The sequence below is a fragment of the Manacus candei genome, unplaced genomic scaffold (assembly GCF_025592945.1).
Source record: "Manacus candei isolate 608988 ecotype Guabito, Panama unplaced genomic scaffold, ASM2559294v1 h1tg000015l, whole genome shotgun sequence".
NCBI classification, from domain to species: Eukaryota; Metazoa; Chordata; class Aves; order Passeriformes; family Pipridae; genus Manacus; species Manacus candei.
The window spans coordinates 17,456,809-17,471,227 of NW_026138063.1; the positions used below are offsets into that span (position 1 = coordinate 17,456,809).

General features: G+C 46.3%; 1 protein-coding gene across 1 annotated transcript; it reads left to right on the forward strand.

Moving 5' to 3' along the window:
- Positions 1-5,694: 5,694 nt before the first annotated feature.
- CCDC195 (coiled-coil domain containing 195) lies at positions 5,695-11,269 on the forward strand. Its single transcript, XM_051781457.1, has 3 exons — positions 5,695-6,259; positions 7,679-7,940; positions 10,799-11,269. Exons 1-3 carry the CDS (start codon positions 5,995-5,997, stop codon positions 10,929-10,931), a joined length of 660 nt encoding a protein of 219 aa, XP_051637417.1. The 5' UTR covers positions 5,695-5,994; the 3' UTR covers positions 10,932-11,269.
- The last annotated feature ends 3,150 nt before the right edge of the window (positions 11,270-14,419 follow it).

The window sequence follows — 14,419 nt, forward strand, 5'->3', positions numbered from 1 at the left end:
GCTCTCCACAACTGTCTCACTACACCCACTGTGAGCAACAGTCACTGCTCAGACATGGTTGAAAGGGAGCATTTAATTAGTCATGAGTGTGAGGCAAGGTCTCATTCAAGCATAGAAAGCAGCCAGGTTTGTGGGCTCTCATGCTCGGCTCCACGTGAGGCTGGTGAGCGTTTCCACGGGGTCTGCCCTCACCACTCCCCACTTCTTCTCCAAATGCTGCTGGTCATGTCTGTGCCCCCAAGGCAGCCCATGTCCCTGTGCCCCATATCTCCCTCCCACTTGGTGTGCTGCTGCACTCCCTCCTCCCACTTCAATGTCAAGGACAGAGCACTCATGCAGACTTGCAATTGCCTTCCTGGGCTCATCCTGCCAATCCACTGGGTAATTTTCATTCTGCTGCCCGAGCTTGCTCAGAAAACAGCTTTGGACAGAAGTGACGTGAGTCAGATGCTGTTCACGCTCTGTTGAGACGTGGGTGGCCGGTCAGGAAGGCGGCTCCCTTGCGGGTGGTGGGGCTGGCTGCAGCCCAGGCCGTGGATATGCCAGTAGGGCAGGAGCATCTTGCCCTCGGCTTGGGCGGCTTCGTGGATGCTGCTCTGTGCTTCTACAGAGCTCTGCACACAAGGGCAAATTCTCAGCCCTTTTACACAGGTGAAAAAGGAGTTTCTTTCTGTGTGTAGGTGGGCTGTGGTTCTGGGGAACAGCCTGAAGCAGGGAGGGCAGGCACCTGCTTGTTGGCATGGTAGCACTGGCACACTCCCACATGGGTGCCCCGATGCTGGCATACCTCACCTTTGAAATTCAGAAGGGGCTTAGGAATAGCAGACTTCAACTGTGGAACAGGTAAGATCCAAAATTCACACTTTTCAGAATAAGAATGGATACTTTTCAGGATTTGTAGTTGTGGGAGTGCACCAAAATGGGCCTTCAGGTTCCCCTTTTGTCTGCAAAGCAATGCTGGCTCAGAAGAGGGGAAGGTTTTCCCAGTTAAAACTGGGGGTGCTCCAACAGCCCCAGAATGAATCTAGTCAGCACATAATTAGCTGATTGCCTTGGTGAAAGCCTGAGGCACTACTGCAGAAATTGGTATGAGCTTCTGTACCTGCCTTCACTGTGGAAGCTCAGCTCTGGGAGGAGCCCAGACTGACCTGAGGAAGGAGCAGTGGCCCTACAGGGATGTACCTCTTGGCTGGGTGAAGGCAGGCTGGGCACTGGAGAGTCCATGGCCAGGGCACATTAGGAAACTACTAAACACAGACGTGACCAGCAAACTTTAGACGCTGAGCTGTCTATCCAATTATTAGAACATTTCCCATTTGTGCTGAAAAATCTATTCTGCCAAATCCTTTCCTCATAAGAAGGATGCATTTCTTTGCATGGCTGAGCATTTGCAGATGAAATGCATTCAAAACAAGCTGTGACCTGGCCTAGCAGAGCAGCACCTCTGGGGACACTGATGTGGCTGCCAGCATGCAGGGCTCAGGTGAGCAAGGGCCTTGCAGACTGTGACACGTCCCAAATATTTAAGCTGTTAAATTTGAGTGCATGGAAGACAACACATTTCATACGAGCATCAGTCTCAAACCTGATGCTAAAACTCAAGCAACAGTACTGGCCAAGTAAAGCATAGGGATAATTTAAATGTCTAAATGTCTAAACTTCGAGAAGAATGAAAAGGGAGAAATGAAAATTGGAAAATATATAAATTTACCTCTTAAATTTACCACTTACCTCTTAATTTACCATTAAAATGGAGAAGCCACTGAGAATTAAACAAGAAGAAGGTCAATATGGGATCAAATTTTGGCATTAGACCTATTCAGTCCTTTCAGATGTACAGGAGCAAAATGATGAGAAGGGTATCAGCAAAAAAGAATCAGCACACAAAACTCATTTTTTTTGTTAATTTTTAAATCAACTGAAATATTCTTTTACCTCCTTAAGTTGTACAGTCAAATTCAGAAGAGAATTAGGCTCTTCTGCACCACAACGAAGTGTAAAACGTGTCAGAAATCAAGCAAGGACTCAGGTCACAGGGATTTCTTGCACAGTGGCCATAGGAAGGGTTTGGCATAGACCTTGACCAGAGCAGCTGTTACACTTTTGCTGGGTCATTTTTTATAGGATGCAAAAATCCAGTGCTGCTGACATTCAAGACTCATAACAGCAAACCTCCCCTGGAGACTCCAGCCCTGACAGAGATCTGGGCTTTAGGCTTGATGCCAGGATGATGGAGCTGTGAGCCATCTCTCTTCCCCAAGATTTCCTGTCTGGGCCAAGGGGCTGCTCTGCTGCTCCCCCATCCTATCCAGTGAGGCTGGAGATGCAGTGCAGCATTGCTGGTCCTCAGTCAAGATGCCATAGGACCAGTGTGATGTGGTGCCTTGTGGTAGGCAGGGGTGAAGGTGCAGCAGAGGCATCAGAGGGAAAGCAGAGCACCATCATGATGGAAATCTGTGAGTTAGGAGGAGTATGTTGCCAGGCAAAAAGGAAGGGTGTTTATTTATTGCTCAATAGTAACAGAAAGAGCCTTTCCACCTCCAGCCACATTCAATCTTGTCCATCTCCTCCTCCTAAAGACTAAAGTCTGTGACAGCCCAGCCACGCTCTGCTCAGCACATGTGGCGGGAAGGGGCAGCCTCAGCAGTCCCTGCTGCACTAGTGCAGAGTGTGGGTGTCACAGCACTGATTTGTGCATGTTTATGGCAGCAGAAGTCTGGTACTTGTGCTCTCTGTTGGTCGGGTTTAGCTCTGTCTTTTTCCACAGGGACTCCCTTGCCACTGGGAGGCATGACACACTGCACTATGTCATAGAAAGTATCCATACACCTGCTGTTGATTTTTCAAGGACAAAGTGTTGTGATTTGATTGAAAAAAAATCATCTCACTAGAGTAGAAATGAGTCCTTTTTGGGGTTTTTTTCTCTCTAACCTCAGGGGAGCAAGACAGAAGATTTGGTAAGTGAGATGATTATAAAAACTGTTCACTGTTGGTGGTGGCTGTGCAGGTGCTGTTTTGTGCTGATGGCAGTTCTCACAGTGTACCTTCTCCACTCTCAGCACAGCCCTTCCCTTCTGCAGGGAGCTGCAGAATATCAAGCAGTGGCAGTGTAAAGAGCTGAGCTCCCCACAGTTTTGCATGAAGCTGCTCCAGAAGGCTTCTGTGTTGTGTTCACAGGTTTTCTGCTGCAGTACTGCTTGGTATGCAGTTCGTACAGTCCACTGAGCACATGCACGAGCAGCCACATAGAGATATTGCTGTGGGGTTCCTTGAGTCCAACAGCTGCCAGGAACTCTGTCTTTGGTTATTCTTTCTAGTGGAGATGTTCAGATATGACTGAGGGTGAATACAATTTTACCCAGGTCCGTGTCCTACCACGCACAATTTGCTGAAGCAGTTCAGGTGTGAGAAATTGGCCTCTCTGTTAAATTATTTAAAGTTGAAGTGTTTTACAGCAAAAACCACACAGCTGTAGATGTTTTTAGTAGGCACAGAAAGGCACAGTGAAGATACACTCAACCAAAATCTGCAGCCTGCAAGTGTGCCACTGCTGAGAGGTATTGAGGACGTTTCCCACCCGTGGCACATGGAGTGGCAGCACCTGGGAGCTGGCAGGGCAAGCACACATCTTGGACCCTGCTGAATTTACAAAAACAAGATTGTGTTCACAGAGCCCTTTCTGCTTACAGGGAACACACCAATCAGCCCAGTCACAAAGGTAGCTTTGCCAGGTTTCCCTTGTCCAAAACTCCTGAGTCATCTGGCCCCCTGCCCATCCATCCCTGGGCAGGAGTTGCAGCAGGAGCAGCTGTACGAGATTACAAGCCATTTCCTCAGAAGTTCCTGTTATATCAAAAGGTCTGTGCCTGCCCCAGTTCCAGAGGAGCAGCAGGTGTGGGATCAGAGGAGCAGATGTCTTCAGCTACAGCAGGGGTAAGCTAATTGCTGAGTTGGCAAGTGTCCCCTGCCCAGCCAAACCCGCCTGCTGCAGGATCAGCAGCAATATTATAACTACACTTGGGTGCTGTCACTGCTCCGGTACCTGATTTGCTTGCTGGAGAAATAGACCCATAATGGTCACTACACATTGTTCCCAGCACAGGGACACCCACACTGTTATTGAAGCCTGGGTGAAGACTTTTTCTAAGCCCAGCTTTGCCTGCTTCTTCCCATCTGTATATTGTTATGCCCACAACCACATGCACCTCTCTAGGATGGAGATGAAAACTCGGCGTAAGCTGAGGCCTCTTGCTGACGTGATCAGGGTGGGCTGAAGCAAGGACTGCCATGTCCCACCAGGAGCTCTGCCAAGGTTAATGCTGGCATGCCAGGCCCAGACAGCCCGGCATGCCGGTCCGGCAGGAGGCAGGACAATGTTCAGGGCCTGATTTACTCCTCCCCTGGCATAGTGATTGCATGAGAGGTCGTGGGTGCTGTGGGCTTCATCTGCATCCTGAGAACTCACATTCATTTTACCCCTCTGCAGGCAGCCTGAACTATGCAGAGCCCTCTGGAGAGGTTCCCAGGAGGTGACCAGCAGCTCTCGTGGCTCCTGATCCCCAGCCTTGTGCCTGTGTCACTGGAAAAATCAGCATAGGTGAGTATTCCTGTAGGTTGTACAGCAAGCCCCACCTGCCCTTGTTAGGCACAGCATGTGGGTCAGCAGGGGAGGGAGCACAGCATGACCTGCAGGAACCACTTTGTCCTTATGAAGCACTTTTTGAGGATGCTGCTCCCAGAAGGGAGCATTACCCACCTGGGGACATATACCCCAGGGCAGAGCTCCTCACTCCCATCTCTGGTTTTCTCTCAATTCCAGCAGTTTCTTCCCAACTTCCCAGTAGCTGCTGGGCAGCAGCACTTCCTCATAGACCCAATGGCTTCCTCATGATAGCCCTTCTGGCACACCCTCTGGAAAAAATAAAACTGAGTCATCTCTTTTTTAAAGCATCTCACAGCAGTTTTTCTTTCCTCCCCCAGCCTTCAGCAGCAGAGCGGGGAAGTGCACACAGCTGAAAGGTCTTTTCTTCTCTTTAAAATATTCTTGAGTCACTGTTGAGGTATTGGGAATATCCTCGAAGCAAAAGGTGTGTTAAATTATTTTCCCGCTGACTTTCTGGCATTCTCAGTTTTGTATTTTGAAGTAAGTTTTGGAGAGTGGGAAGAATGTTCCACATGTTTTTGCATTTTATTGCCAGCAGAAAGATGGCTTTAGGGACTAGGTGATGAGAGAAGCACAGAGGATTGTGTTTCTCTTTCTAATGCAAGAATCATGCCTGATCTGTCTCTTGTTACACTCCTGGGATGCTGGTGCAGGTGCTCCACTCCACTGAGCCTCCCTCAGTGCCCAGAAAGGGCCTGGGCTCTGCTGCAGCCTTCCAGGAGAGCTTTAGTGCACCTGCTTGTCCATCACCACTGTTGGCATATGTTGTTAATAGTGGGGGTCTTGCACTGTATCAGCTTTCATTTGGAAATTTAATATTCCTGTGAGAAATTGCTAATTCTTTTCCAGATGCAAAGAGCGAAAAAGAGTAATTTACCCTGTGTTAAAGGAGAGAGGAATCACTGCCCCACAAAGGGCAACCCTCCCTCTGTACCGCGGAGACGATCACTGGCCTTTTTAGATAAAGCAAAGGAAATGGGCTCTGTCCTCCTTGGTCCATGAGGAGAAAACCAAAGCCCGAGGCAAGCGAGGGGGCGGGCGGGTTTTCCGATGGTGCATCAATACCGCGTTGACAGTGATTTGTGCGGGGTGTAAGAGGCCAGCGCTGCTCTGAAACTCGAACCCCCGAATGAATAAATCATGAGCCCTCTCTTAGTAACCTGACAACTCGGTCCAGCCCTCTCAGTGCTCAGATCTGGTCCATGCCGGGCATGCGGGGAGGGACTCCCATTGTCCAGAGGATTTAAGGGCAGGGTCTGCCTGCCTGCCTGCCTGTCTGCAGGGCAGGCACTTTGCGGGAGAGCAGGGAGCCTTCTGCGTGGCGTAGGACCATGGAGGGCAATGCACACCTCCTCCAGGTCATCCGCAAGATGCGCTCCCAAATCAACAAGCTGGAGAGGGAAAACAGGGCCCTAAAGGGAGAGCTGCAGGTCTGCGGGCAGAGAGCTGTGCCACCGGAGAGAGAGGCAGCGAGAGGAGGTGGGAACAGTGATGTGAGGAGCCTCGCCAGGGATGAAGAAGGACCTGCTGGCTCTCCAGCATCTCTGCAGGGAGCCATCCCAGCCAGTCCTGCTCCAGCACCAAAGGAGCAGACAGGTACCAACGAGTCGGGGCTGTCTGGGGCTGTCCATGGCACCCGTGAGTGCTGCCCATGCAGGATCTCCCAGCCTGGCTGTTACATGTCTGCAGGGAGTGAGGGATGAGCTGCTGGTTGTCTGTCTGGTCAGCTCCGTGAAAGTGCTCTGGCCGCCTTCTGTGCTCGCACCTCCACCAAGACACCCTAACTAGGTGTCTTGCTCTGTGGTCTTTTTAGGGTGCTACCTGCATCCCCTAAGCTGAGCTTAGTGGAGTATTTTACTGCTGCTCAAACAAAGGATCCAACTCAAGGAGTTCAGTTTTTCTTTATTTAAGGAGAATTTGACTCACTGCTTTGGGTTTTCACAGGCATGGGCAATCCTGACCATGCCTGTCCCCTCTCTGCTCCAGGCAGAAAAGGGCCAGCAGTTGTAACCATGCCATAACCTCTCTTGCCTTAGTAAAAGATGAGAAAAATCTTTTTCTCAATAACAAATAATGATGAGTTGGCTGCATACATCATGCCAGACGTGCAGTTTAGTTTTGCAGATAACGCAGTTAGTTCTGGCTGAGACAGAGAGGGGCCAATATACAGGAATACACACTCTTCACAGTTTTATCAGAGGAGAAAAACAGAAATATTCCTCAGTTAGAGAAGTCTAGCTGTGACTTCTGGAGGATTTAATGAATCAGGAATTTAAGCAAAATGTTGTTTGGTGAGAAGTATCAGAGAAATGGCCCCACAAGTTTTCACAGGGACAAATCTGTGTGAATGAATAAAATGAGAGGCTGAACAGCACTAGTGGATTGATGTGAAGCCAGGTGGCTGCTGCCAAGCCCCCTGACCCAGTGGCCAGGTTACCAACCTGAAGGCCTCTCAAACCGAGGCTGCTGGTGACCACAGATGTCATCAGTTTGGGAATAGCAGTCTGGAGTTCTGGCAAGTGGGAAAGCTGCAGCTCTTCCTCTTCAGCTGCCTTCTAGGGGAAAGAGTGAGACCCAAAGGGGCTGTCTGGCCTTCTCTGCCTCAGCCTCACCACATACAAAGCTTTTTTGAGCCCAAAGAAAGTGATTCAAAATAGAATGGCAGAATATTTGGGGTTGGCAGGGACCTTAAAGATCATCCAGTTCCAACTCCCCTGCTATGGGCAAGGACACCTTACACTAGACCAGGTTGCTCAAAGACTCATGCAACCTGGCCTTGAACACTTTCAGGGATGGGGCATCCACAACTTCCCTGGGCAACCTCTTCCAGTGTCTCACCACCCTCACAGTAAAGAATTTCCTCCTAGTGTTCAATCTGAATGTCCCCTCTTTTAGTTTAAAACTGTTCCCCCTTGTTCTGTCACTATCTGCTAGTTGTAAAAAGTCATTCTCCAAAAATATATTGAGGATATCTGAATTACTGTTTCCAGCTCTGCTTTTTCCTCTGTTTCTCAGATACTGCCATGACTGTGAGACGCTACCCCCCCACCTCACCAGCTCCTGCTCCTCCCAGTGCCAGGTCCCACAGGGCCAGCAGGAAACCTTCAAGCAATGGGCTCCCAGAGGTGCCAGGCAGTGCCTGGCCACCAGCCCCTCCTGCTGCAGCACAGCTCATCAGGGAGGAGGAGAAAGGGCTTGAAAAATCATCGTCCAGCTGCCCCTCCTACAGCCACTCCAGCAACATGAAGCTGTTTCAGGAGCACGTCTATAGGTGCAGGTAGGCTTGGTTTGCCTTCACAGTATCACAGCTCTAACAACATATATGGACATTGCTCTGGGTCTTAGTTTGTTATCAGCAAAATCTTTGTTTGAATGTATATGGGCAGACTGCATGTATAGACTCAATGTACATTGAGCAGACTGGAGCCTTCTTTGGGGGAAGTTGTCCGGCTCCTCCTTGCAATTTATGAAATTTGGCAGTGGTAGTAGGTTAAATTTGCTATAGAAAGGAGAGGCTAACGGAGAGAGAAAAGGGTTGAAACCTTTATACTGTTAAAGCCAGGGAGAATTTTGCAGATTGATGTGATGTTCTGACAAGCTAAGCTTGAAAGGGATTTTTAAACTTTGGAAAAAAAGCATGGAGATACGGGGGAACTCTGAATTATGCCTTTGGAAGTGTGATTACTATGGCTCATGGAATTAGATGTACTGTATTGTATTTCCCCTGTAACTGAAGCATTACAAGTTAATGCCTCCAGCTTTGAGAAAAGTAGTCTCAAGACGGCTTCTAAATTAAGTGAGAGGGCTGCTGGACAAACCCTGAGCTCCTCTGATCATTGATGAGAAGATTTCCAACACAGGACAACAACTAAAGCTAGTAGCAGCAGTAATGAGACTGTGAGATATGATAGCTGAGTCACCTCCTGGTGCTGATCTGTCCACCCTGGGAATCCATGTCAATTCCTGGGTTTAGCCTGACCATGCTGTGTTCAAAAGCCATGTAATCCAAATGGCCTCAAAGCATGTGTCTGAGCAGGGAGAAGTCCGTGGGTCTGCCTGTGCATGTCCTGGGGAAAGGCTCCAGTGGCCACCCTCATGGGCTGTATACCTGCAGTGGGTTGTGTCACCTGTGTGGTTGTATCTGTCCACATGGCCCACCACAACAGCTTTTATTCTGTACCCCCTTCAACAATATGTCCCCAGAGCAGACCAGTGCCCAGCCCCTTGCACTCCCTGTGCAAAGGCAGCTCAGAGCCCAGCTCCTCTCTGAGAGGCTGCAAGGGACAACGAGACCAAGCTTCCAGAGGCACCTGGGTTCTCTAGTTAAGGACATTTCAGGGTCAGATGTTTTACAGCATTTAGACACCTAAATTTAGTCCCTGGCAGTGAACTCATATCATTTTCAAAAGCACCATGACCCTGTAGCTCTGGATTTCTGCATATGCTCCACTGGGCTCAGGGAAACTCAAGACTCTGTGCACATGAACTCTCTGAGAGCTTTGCCCTTGAGCCGGCTCACGTGGAAGGCGTGTGTGGTGGGAAACACAGGGTCAGTGTGCAGGAGCAGAATTGCAATGGCAAATCCTGCTGCTTGCTCATAAAGGGAAAGAGTTCTCAAAGCAATCCAAACAGCAGCACAGATCTGTTACATCTACTGCCTTGGGACCTACCGGTTACCCCGCGGCCACAGGACGGTGCTGACAATTTTATCTCCACCATTAGAGCTGCCTTGCCAGGCTGAACAGCAATGAGTGTGGCACCATGACTCATGTCCTCTCACTGCTGGCTGCTTTAGGAGAAGAAACAGCTACAGAAGGAGCTTTTTACCAAATGCCCTCAGTAGGCTGTGTAATATCCTGAAAGCACGATCTCTGTGTTTCTTACACCAAAAAAAATCTAATATCTTTTTTAGTCTTAGTGGTAGATGCTTCCATTATATACCCAATGGTCTAACACAGACACCAATCTTAGTTAGCTTTTCAATAGTAGGATAATTTCTAGCAATGAGTTCAGCAAGCTTATTAAGGTTAATTTTCTACAGGGATGACATTTTTGCTTCCCAGCATGCTGCTTCATGTCAGGTTTTCCTATTCTTCTTGTAGCTTTCTCACATTTTGCTCCAAGGCTATAATCCTGTATTCGATGCTGAATTTTTTTGCTTTAAAATTAACTCTGTGGAAGTATCACCTTGAATTTATATACAGTGCAGTTGCACCCAAGTAATAACAGCACTGCTAACAAATCATCACTAATTTGCATGTTTAAAATATTTTAATTCCTCTATGCCAAAGCATTATTTATACCAAGGGATTCCTGCTTGTGTTTCATAAATAAAAACCGTTAAATATTTGAATGTAGGATTAGAGAAGATGAGAACTGTTTTCAGGGCTATTATAGTAAAATCACAAAAGGTACAAGGCCTGTTTGGTACAAATGTCACCACTGGGGTGTTCAAGCTTGGTGGTTTCACCTTCCAGTGAGACAGGTCTCAGGGGAGAAGGGGCAAGGAAATCATGGAGGTCCTCTGCCCTGTAACCATCCCAAAATATTTTAATATTGTCATAATTTTCCTTCCTTGTGCTCCATGAGCGCCTGAGTGAGCTGACAAGCATCACAGAGGACAATCAGAACGACAACCAAAGCTCTGCAAAACTGAACCAATTTACATGCCAAACCAACCTGTTTTGGGACACATAAAGGAAGATGTTTCTGCCTCTGGTGTAATTTACCATGTGCACACTTGGAAACCACTGTTCTCACACCTGCTGGCAGTAGCTGGGTGCTGATGCATATAAACATCAAGCCACTAGAGGACCCCCCCGGGTCCATGGGGGTGCATGTGCACCCTCAGGGTTCTGTGTGCACACAGCTTTGCACACACACATTGGGCACTGATAGACAGATGTGAGACTCCATGGAAGAAAGTGAATGCTTCCAGCAGACAGGCAGGTAGCACTGTGCTTAGTCCTTTGGGAAGCCTGTGAATGGCATGAAATCCTGCCTCCACGCAGCACGCAAGGGCTGAAAGCATTTAGCTTTTGCTTGCTGGGTTGCTTGAAGTTTTTTTTTTTAACTTTCTTTGCATGTTTTATACATTTGCAATCCTCATAATGCTTTCTCATTTTTTTTCTCCAGGGGGAAAGTCAAGGCTGTCAGTTTCCTCTTACCAATGGATATGTCACCATGTGCTGAAAAGCAAAGTTCCCTCAAAAGCCCGGGAAATCAGAGCACAAAACCTCTGATGACCGTCGCTGAAAACGATATGTGAGCCAGTGAATTTTTAAAGGGCTATTGATTCCCTGAGATAAACTGGCCTTAAATGACAGCTGTGTGTCAGGTTCCTCTATTGCAAAACGCTTTGGCAGGGCGCCCACAGAGCATCACCCAGCCTGTGTTTCGGGTCACAGCCCGACATTCAGCAGGGAAATGGAAGCCGTGGTGAAGTCGGCTGGAAGCCCATACACTGTGATGAAGCCACACAAAGCAAAGGTACCTCCACACAGTGCTTCTGAGCAACACATTTCAAGGACCCCTTACCTCAGGACTGATGGAAACAGGCTGTTGAAGCTGGTTTTTATGTGTTTGTCGCAAAAATCATAAACTTTGTCGCTGCTTGTGTTTGCTGATTCCGTGGACAGGAAAGTATTTGATGCAAATGACAAAGTAAGAGCCACTAAGCAGCCTGTGAGGTTTTCTCTGTAGGTATAACTTTTAAACTTCACAGTACTAATAAGGAAAGCTAAGAAAGCATTAGAGAGTCAGTTAATGTCACCTTGAATTTCTGCAAACCTTGGCAATGACTGTTCATGTTCATTTGAGGTTCACCTCTAAGGGAGCACAGGGGAGCATAAGTACCTATGGGTATGAAAATGTGACTACAAATCTCTTTCTGGCTTGGTGTGTTTACCCAGATGGAGACTAAAGGCTGTACACCAAGCCAAAATAGGAAGAATTGTGAGTATCAGAATTTTTCAGGAATGCCTTCTCAGCACAGCTCAGATCAAAAATCACTAGCAGAAATTCAGGAAACAGGTGCAAAATATATGTGAGAGAGAACTAGAGATAGCTTGTAAAAAATGAACAGTGCTTGTTAGTTTTAGTCATATGAGTAAAGACAGTGTCCCATTTTATTTTGATTACAAGTATTTATGGAATCAAAATACTGCACATTGCTATTTCTTTATGTACAGAGGGAACTGATGATTGAATTTTGCATAGAGAACGCATGAAGAGTAGATGTTTGTACTGATAACTTTATGGAAGATTTTCATCTCATTGTCTGATCTTAAACTCTTCAGTTTCCTAAAGTGACAGCAGAGACCTGGTGGAAAAAAAATCCCTTCTAGATTTTCCATGAAGTTGTATATTTGTATAAAATTCTGTGCTCCTTTTTTTCATTTTGAAATTCATCATGTTTTGTATATTCAAGTACACTTTTAATATATACTCACCACTGAAGTAGTAATTTCAATTTCACTGCTATTTTATTTGTGTATTTTTATGTTCAACTTGGGTCCATAGAGAGTAGCATTGTAATATCAGATGTAACGAATTAATGACTTCCAGTAAACGAGGTTCCAGTTTGGAAAGTTTACTGAACAGCCCATTTTAGAAGGCATTACAGGGCAGCATTTTCTAAATGTTTTAAAGAAAACATCATTGTCAGGAACGAGATACAGCATATGTGTTCAGTTAAGCACCTAAATCCAGTTGATTTCACTTAGCAAAGTAACAAACAGTCTTTGAGAATCTGGCCCCTGGACCTTTAGGTACCCAAGTTTTTGACAAATAATGTTTGAACACCAGATTTAATGTGATTTTAGAATCCATATGCTTTAGACAACTTTCAAAATTTCAACTCTTAATTTTTCTGAGCCTCAGCTTCCATGAAGCAATACTGGGAATTGTCTTCTCCCACACTTTTTACATCAGTTCACTGTAGGTGACTGACACTAAGAATGCATACTAGTAAGCACGTGACAATGTCAGAGGTAGTGGGGTGCTGATGTTGCACAAACAGACACAACTTTGTGTATGGTCAAGAAATTAGACTCATTGGACATTTATTAGAGGTATAATGGTCTTAAACTTTTGTATACTTAAAGGGGGAAAAAGAACAGAAAAGATGGAAAGGAAAAGAGGGACAGGAATCAAAGTAGTCATTGACAAATAGCAGTCGGTATATTAATGGATTTATTTTTTAATTATATTTTTGCAGTCTTTAGCAGTGCCCACAGACTTAAGAACACATGATGATACACAGGCACATTCATTTTCAGAAGCAGTTGTGCAGATTTGACCTAGCTCTATATCTCCAGGAGAACCAGACTGTAGCAGAGGCCACAAAGAAATCACTTAGCACATCATTTTTACCACAGTACAGCATGAAGTAACTTACCATGGAGCACTCAATGGCAATTAAAACATTCCAATATGAACCATAGATGGTTCAGTGCAAAAAGGGCAGGTATAAGCAAAGCGAGTGTTAAAAGACAGAGAGATGCTGGCAGCAATTACACCTTGGTCCTTTTCTTTCTTCTTCCCAGGAGGATCCATACAAGTTTAGAGGAGCTCTGAGCTTCTGCCTAAAACTACTCTGTAGTTTAATATATCTATATTAAACCCCAGAATATATACTAAACCCTACTCAGTGATGGTCAGGCTTGTTGGACAATTTCTGACCAGAAATTCCTTTTCTCAGAGAGGTGGTCAGTGGTATTCAGCCATGCAGGTGTGGGACTGCAAGAGCAGCTGAGACAGCAGGATGTTCCCTCCTGGACGAGCACTGGACACTGAGAGATGTAAACTCCTGTGTCACACTTGTGCTTGGGACTAAAGTAGCTTTATATCTCCATAGTGAATGCCAATAATGATGGAGTCCACCACTGCCATTTGTTAAATGACATGTTCTCCACTCCATTGGCACAACTAGTCAAGAGTAGTGAAACATGTCTCTAGGCTGGAGACAAAAGACTCTCATCAGAGATGGTTCTAGACTTCAATCAATGGGATAGTGCTGATTTAACTGTTATTTCACATTTGTGTCATTGTGAGAGAGAAATTGGGTATTATCTCTCTTTAGGAAAGTCTTTTTAAAGCTACGGTTGTAATACAAGAGCACAAATCCATGAACAGGGGGAAGGACTTACTGAGGATGAAGGTGAAATTTAGATATTGTGTGTCTGAGGGTAGCACACAGTCAAATGCTTGAAATCTTGATCCCCAACTTAACAATTATAATCCTTAGATGCAGCATCAACCTACAGTAGATCTCTCCCTTGCCAAAGAATGAACAATGCCCAGATAGCAAAATCCAAATAAATAAAAAAGCTTGCCATTCATAAAACTGTATTCTCCCTGAACAGTGCTGCTCAGCTGTACGGTGGAAAGTGCTCCTGTTGGAGGGTGTGCCTACAACAGCATTTCAGTCAGAGTCAGGACTACACTCCTGAGTGAATTTCCTGGGCAAACCCACTTACCTTACTTTGTTTCACATTGTAGAGTGGTCTCAGAGCACAAAAATGGATCTTTTCTGGATGAAACTAAGTCAGAGGATGTGCTTATAAAGTGCTCCAACAGCTAGCGGGTATTCAGTGCATGGGACCACACCAGAAAACCCTCTGAAATACTTGTAGTTTGGACAACAGTACTGACGGTTTCACTCTACGCATCCTCCTCTAGTGGTCTGCTCCTGCAGACAGAGCTGTAGAGCACCCAGACTAGGGAGCTACTGTCTCAGAGATTTGAAAAAAAAAA